The sequence below is a fragment of the Arachis ipaensis genome, chromosome B3 (genome assembly GCF_059453495.1).
Source record: "Arachis ipaensis isolate K30076 ecotype BB chromosome B3, ASM5945349v1, whole genome shotgun sequence".
Lineage (NCBI taxonomy): Eukaryota > Viridiplantae > Streptophyta > Magnoliopsida > Fabales > Fabaceae > Arachis > Arachis ipaensis.
The window spans coordinates 39,469,878-39,476,881 of NC_142438.1; the positions used below are offsets into that span (position 1 = coordinate 39,469,878).

General features: G+C 34.6%; 1 protein-coding gene across 1 annotated transcript; it reads right to left on the minus strand.

Annotated features, from left to right (window-relative positions):
* Window positions 1-416: 416 nt before the first annotated feature.
* On the minus strand, window positions 417-4,944 carry LOC148570367 (uncharacterized). Its single transcript, XM_088507001.1, has 2 exons — window positions 4,916-4,944; window positions 417-1,119 (listed from the first exon to the last, which is right to left on the minus strand). Exons 1-2 carry the CDS (start codon window positions 4,942-4,944, stop codon window positions 417-419), a joined length of 732 nt encoding a protein of 243 aa, XP_088363127.1.
* Between the last annotated feature and the right edge of the window lie 2,060 nt (window positions 4,945-7,004).

A 7,004-nucleotide genomic window follows, 5' to 3' on the forward strand; every position in this document is an offset into this window, starting at 1 on the left:
TCGGCTCCACGCCACTTTCGCAACAGTCTCAACAACTCTAATCGCAACATATAACAACTGAAACTCAATCGTATAGCAATTAACGTCACAAACCTCAGCGTGAGATTACAGAACAGTAACAAAAGGGCTTTCAAATCGAAACGCTTACCGAACCGAAGAAGGAACGACTGAACCGAAACAGCAGCGGTCTCCGAACCGGTTCGGCAGCATCCCGGCAGCCATCTCAAGTTGCAGCGGCGACCGGACTCCGGCAATGGTGCCTGAAACCAACATGCCGCGACAATAAGACTCCCATAATCTCACAAGAAATGAAAACCAAGTTTGAAACCCTTACCGGCATACTTTTCCGGCGACGGCAGCAAGGTTTTTCGGCGGCCAGAACAATGATAACGCCACTAACCAAAACAGAGCAGGATCTAAATAAGCGGCAAAACCTTGGAACAGTTCCGGCTAGCTCCATTAGCGGCGGCCTGGACCCTTTTCTGACGGCGACAATTCCAACCGAGGCGGCGCCGGCGACGCAAGCACGGCTGGGCATGGTGGTTGAACCCCCAGCTCAGCCTCAGATCTCTCTGTCTCTCCTGTTCGGTTTGACTGGACGGCCTTCTCCTCAACGGCACGACGGCAGAGCAAACCAGACTGGCGACGGCAGAGGTCACGGCGCGTTCGGCGGTGACGCGGGATGGAGGTGCCGGCGACAGCGGCGACTTCACCTTCTCCGCGCTCGCTCCTCCTTCTCCATCGGTGGTTATGGCTCGCGCTCTCTTCAGGTCGCGGTTCTGCCTCTGATGCTGCGCAAGGATGATCGGCGACGGCACGAGCTCCTCGCGCGACGAATCGGCACAGTGACGGGCTCGACGGCTGCGTTGGCCTCCTCCCCTCTCGGATCTCTCTCTTACTCGGACTAGATCGGCGGCTTCATGGTGGCGACGGCAAGGAGGCTCGCGACGGTGACAAGGACGCGTGGACTGCCGCGGCGGCGCGACGCGGTGAGGGCGACGGCGGCACTGTGAGCTCCCTTCCCTCTCCACGCCGGCGAACCTTCCTTCTTCCTTCCCTCTCAATTCGTTCCCTACTCCTGTTTCTTTCTTTCTTTCAAGCAGCTTGCAGCTGCTGCTGCTGCATTAGGTACTCTAGGTGTACCGGGTCAGGGGAACCGGGTAGGGTTTTTAGGGTTAGGGTTTCTCTTTCAAAATTAGGGTTAGGGGCATTTTGGTAATTTCAAATAAAAATAGGGATATTATAGTAATTAGAAATAAATTCTAATCCATTAATAATAATGTATAAAAATACTATTTGCTCATCAATTTCATAAATTATTTTCAATAAAATGTCCCAACCAAATAATTAGAAATAATATACTCAATTTCTTCATTTTCCAAAATAGCAGTATTAATATTTAAAATATTACTTATTTAATCCAAATCATATAGAAATCCTTATTATTTCGCAACTACCAACTTTATAATTTGAATATAGAAAATAATCCAATAGTTGTAAAATTGGATAATAAATCATAACTTGTCTCAAATTCAATAAATCACAACTTGCCTTAATTATCTTTAATAAAATGATTTCCGAAATTAAGGCTATAAATAACTATATGATTTGAGACTTGATCATAATAAGACTTTTCAAAGATTCTGGGTCTTACAAGAGGGGGAGACTGTACTCTTTTTTTCTTGATAAGGGTTTTTTCCTATTGGGTTTTTCTTGACAAGGTTTTTAATGAGGCAGTCCCCATCACTAAAGGATATTGTACTATTTTTCCTTCACTAAGGTTTTTTCCACTGGATTTTTCTTTAGTAAGGTTTTAACGAGGCATATTCCTAAATGGGCATCCAAGGAGGAGTGTTGTGATAAAAGCAAATTGAATGCCCATTTATGAGATTGGGCGGCTAACTTTTCCTATATTGAAGGAATAGTTTTTCAAGACAAATTGAAAGTTAATGAAAGGCTGAATGGTTGAATATTTGTATGTATAAATAGAGGACGAATCCTCACATAACATACACACAGAAATAAAATATTCTCCCTCTCTTTATATTAAACTTTTCTCCTCCCTCTTTCATACGCTACTAATATATAAGAGTAGTAAATATATAAGTTTCTATTATTATAGTGAGATAATTATATTGGTGAATATCAAAATTAGAGTCTTCTATTTATACTTATTTACTTTATATTTATTATATCTTGATCAGTTATTTATTTTACAACATATATGAAAGTTGGTGGTTTCATCCCTCACACAATTACGCATAACTCTCTTTGCTTTTTTAAAAAAAATTCTAAACGGTTCCTGACAATTATCTCAAAAGACAACGAGACTTTCGACAAAAAAAAAAATATTTTTTTTTCGATTTTTTATCTTTACTTTTATGAGACTGATTAGTCCTTCTGTCAATATTTTCTATCTGTATTAACGGAATAAGCCTACATGACATATTAAATTGTTGATTTATCCATTAAGAACTAACTAGAATTACCAAATTCTTTTTTGTTGGGAGTCTCGTTGTCTTTTAAGGATAATTATCAAGGCCGATTAGTTTTTATTTTTATTTTTTATTATCTTTTTCAAATACATTAACTAAATTTATTGTGTAAACCTAAAAATATTAGTGATTTTTAAATTATTTTTACTTATAAAAATTAAATAGAGGATATATTAGTGATTAACGTATTATATAAATATATTTTGAAGAGAGATTATTGACATAGGAGATAACTTGTCTCACGAAATTAAATATCAAGGGGCGAAAATGATATTTTTTTGTTTGGGACCTCGTAGTCCTTCGAAAAAATTATTAGGAGTCGGGTTGGGTATTTACTCTTGTTTTTTAATGATTAATTGTTTCTCAAAACTTTTTTGGTAATAAACTGTTTCTCAAATTTACAATAAAAAAATGCATAAGAAAGCCCAAGGAATGCAAGGCCTAGTTCAGTTAGTTAATCCACAGCCTTGCAAACCAAATAAATAAAACTTTGGAACTTGGTAGTGTCTAGTAAGTACATTGGACGATTGTAATACCCAAAATAAAAATGACCAAAAGCCTAAAAGCATTTTTTTAATCTTTTTCTTTCTCAATAATTATCAATATTGTTTTTAGTTTTTGTCCCAGCAATTATATCTTTGTTTTCGGGCAAGGAAAAAATTATCATACTCTAAGTCATAGTTATGGTTAAGGCCCAAACATGTTTTTTATTTTATATTTTTTGGTCTGAAGATAAAATATTCGAGTGAAATTACTTTGACCAAAAACACAAGTCACAAAAAAAAAATCACAATGCAAAATGAGCCATTAGGAGAATAACTAATTTTTTAATATTTTTCCTTTTTTTTTTGGTAGACGATGGAATGTTTTACCATATGAAGTGGGTGAGATCTTGAGCCTCACATAAAGACTGTATTTGTTTATAGAGACAGAATATTGAGACAAGAACACAGAAATACAAAATCATATTTAACAGATAAGATATGAATAGAGATATTGTATTCAAAGAAATTGAATTAGTATATTTTTTGTTTATCCTGATAGAAAGAACATTAAAATACTAACAAGGGACATGACTTATTTTTTATTTTTTCTTTCATTATTCTTGTTAATTTTCATATTTATATTTTTTATTATTATATTTTTCGTCTCAAAATTTTCAAATGAAAAAATGAGAATAAAATGAATTTTCATAGTTTGTTTTAGTTTATCATCAAACAGAATATAAGAATACAAAATTTTGTATCTCTGTCATTTGTATCTTGTTCTCAGTGTCTTATCTTATTCTATTTTTAGAAACAAACGTAGTCAAAGTATACTTGAATTCAAAAATGTACCCTAATTGGTGATTAGTGAAGAATGAACCCAATGTGTCCGTGAATGTGTATATAACCGAAATATTATCAAAATACTCTAAATCTTAAGCCCAAAGAGAGATCATGCCAATATATGTTGGATCACTAATGTTTTTGGACATTCGAAGTTTGGAAGTTCTTCATCATAAAAAGGAAATCAGTCAAAAATCAAATTTATATGTTAATATTTTTTTTATTATTATGCAATGCTTTAGAAATCCAATAAAAAGTTAGTATTATGGGTTCGAATCCCACCTTGTGCATGCAGCAATTTATTGGTCAACGACAAATTCTTAAATGAAGCTCTGATCTGCGACGAATTAATCCTTAATCTGCCGGATTGAAAAATATCGTGAAAAACAAAAAAAAAATAGTGAAAATAAATAAAATAAAAAAATACTGAAAAAAGTATCTGTTTTTATTTTTATTTTTATTTTTTAAATAAAGTAAAAAAAAAACTGACAAAAAAAGATGCTTTCTTACATCAAAAGGCCTCAAGGTTGTGACTTTGTGAGTAATAGATCATAGGAGAGTGAGGGGGACCTCCTTTAAAGGTTAGTCACATGTAGTTGTAGTTGTAGTTGTACCACAATCTTAAACTTTCATTGTTTCAAAGTCCAAGCAACAATTAGGTTTTCTTTCATTATTTATTTTATATATAAAACTTCATTCATTTTCTTCTTATATAGGATAATTTTATTAATGAATTAAGTGAGTATATAATTATAATAATTATATTCATCAACAATGATGTTAATAAATAGATGATTCTAATAACAAAAAATTATTTAATAGTGTATTATTTTTATATATTGATAATATAAAACAATATTATTCCGAGAATATATATTAAAATAATTCTATTATAAACAGTTAGCACTATCATGGGCTTGGAATTTTTTTTTAAATAAATGAAATAAATATTTTATTTATTAAAATATATATTTTGTAGCATTTTTACTAAAATGCATCATATGGCCTATTATAAACGAGATACGTGTAATCTTATTTTGTAAGTGTAAACGAGATAAGACTAAATGCGACTTATATATTCAATTCGTTTACAACATCGTTTGGAGTTGTTTCTCACCCATTTTTTCAAAATTTTTCTAACGTTTACCCTCTTCTAACAATATTATTGACTTACTAGCCAAGCATGACACGCGCAGATACACATGATCCGGACATCAACCGCCTGAACACAATATGGCATATTGCAGGGACAGCTGACTTCGAAGTTAGTATTGTTGTCTTTGTGTTTATGTTAGCATATATGTAAAGCCATAATTAGGATATTTTTACAGAATTAGTATATAACACATGTTAGTTGGATGAATATATTGTTAGAAAGAGTTGATAGAGTTTGCTTTTAGGTATTAGTAAACTAAGTTCTTAAGTAAATATTCATTTTGTTTTTATTTAAAGTAAGCTGTTAGGTAGACGTTGGATGATTAAGTTATTAATTATTTAAGTAAACGTAGTTATTTAGGTTAATTTATTAACTAGATGTTTATTAATATAGTTATTAATTAACTAGATATTTATTAATTTAGTACTTAATTATTTAAGTCAATGTGTTTATTTAAATTATTTGTTAACTACATGTTTAATAATGTAGTTATTAACTAATTAAGTAAATATTTTTATTTAAGTTAATTTATTAAGTAAATGTTTCTACTCATTTATTAAATTTATTGTTATTTATTTATTAATTTAGTTATTAATTAACTAGATATTTACTAATTTAGTAATTAATTATTTAATACGATTTTTTTATTTAAATTAAGTTATTTATTAATTACATGTTTATTAATAAAGTTATTAATTAAGTAAATATTGTTATTTAAGTTAATTTATTAAATAAGTATTTCTACTTATTTGTTAAATTTGTTTCTACTTATCAGTTAAATTAATTTCTTATGTGAATGTTTATTAGAAAATTTTTTTTGTACTAACTTTGATAGCTTTATAGCTTTATAGATTTCTTATGTAGCTTTTTATTTTTTATCAGAGGCCTCGACCGCTTCTCCCTTGGCAAGTGAGTCACACATTTACTCCACCGGATGCCAATGTCCTCTACTTAAGGGAGGCTGACTTCGGCGACACAGTGCCTCTCAGGAATTTCGTATTTGACAACTCCCTAGTCACAACATTCGTGAAGTGCTGGCATTTTGAGACGCACACTTTCCATTTTCCATGGGGTGAGTGCACCATCACCCTGCAGGACGTTGCATACTTGCGTATCACCTCGGGTTATGCACACATGGAGAGCCAGTAGGTGGGTGCTTCTGGGATTTTCACACATGGTAAGGGACCGAAACCTAGGAGTTGGTAGAGCGGCTACTTGGTGTCAAGCTTCCTGTGGTTCAACAGTAGGGTGCGTAGAGAAAAGAGTCTTTCTACCTTAAGCTGACATGGCTTCGGGAGCTACTCTGGCAGATGCCCGTTACCGATGATCCAGATACCCTTCGACAATATACGAGGTACTACGTTATGTTGTTGATTGGGGGTTATCTGATGACTAACAAGTCAAACAATCAGGTCCATCTCCGGTGGCTGCCACCAACTCCCAGGTACAGATGATAAGGCCAAAATTGGGTGCGGGACAGGTAGAAGATACCGACGTGATTGTTCGACCAGGGTCTCTGGTACAAACTCCTCCACATCATCATCTTTAGAAGAACCACTCTCGTTGCTGTAACATACTCTTCGACGGAGTCCTCACCGTCAACATCCTTATTTTTCACTGGACTAGCAACGTGTAGCGGTGGTGGTGCAAAAAGTGGGTCATCCTACACAAAGTCCGACTGGACAAATCCACCGCCAGTCCACCACCGACATCACCAACCTCCGCAAAAAGCTCCATCACTTGTTCTGCCATGATTCTCCCATGGATTTCTAACATCAGGCGCACATGCTCGTCGTCATGGAGTCAAAACAGACGAAATAAAAAAAACTCCATTTTCCATCGGTGCTAGCAACCTATACCCCCACCCTTTCGATCTCTTTTCTCCTGCTACCACTGACGCTACTTGTTCCGAGAGTTACCTGAAACTGAAGGTCGATCTCGGAGGAGATCTTCTGGTGTGGTCGGAGCAGCTGTGTCCGACTTGCTGGATCTTGAGGTGCTACTGATCCTTGGTCACCGGAGGGT

Bases quoted from the DNA above. Each gene is read 5' to 3' on its own strand.
- LOC148570367 (XM_088507001.1), bottom strand. From the start codon at position 4,944: ATGGGTGAGAAACAACTCCAAACGATGTT. The intron at 1,120-4,915 runs GTAAACGAATTG...TACCTAATGCAG, and splicing joins AAACAACTCCAAACGATGTT to CAGCAGCAGCTGCAAGCTGC.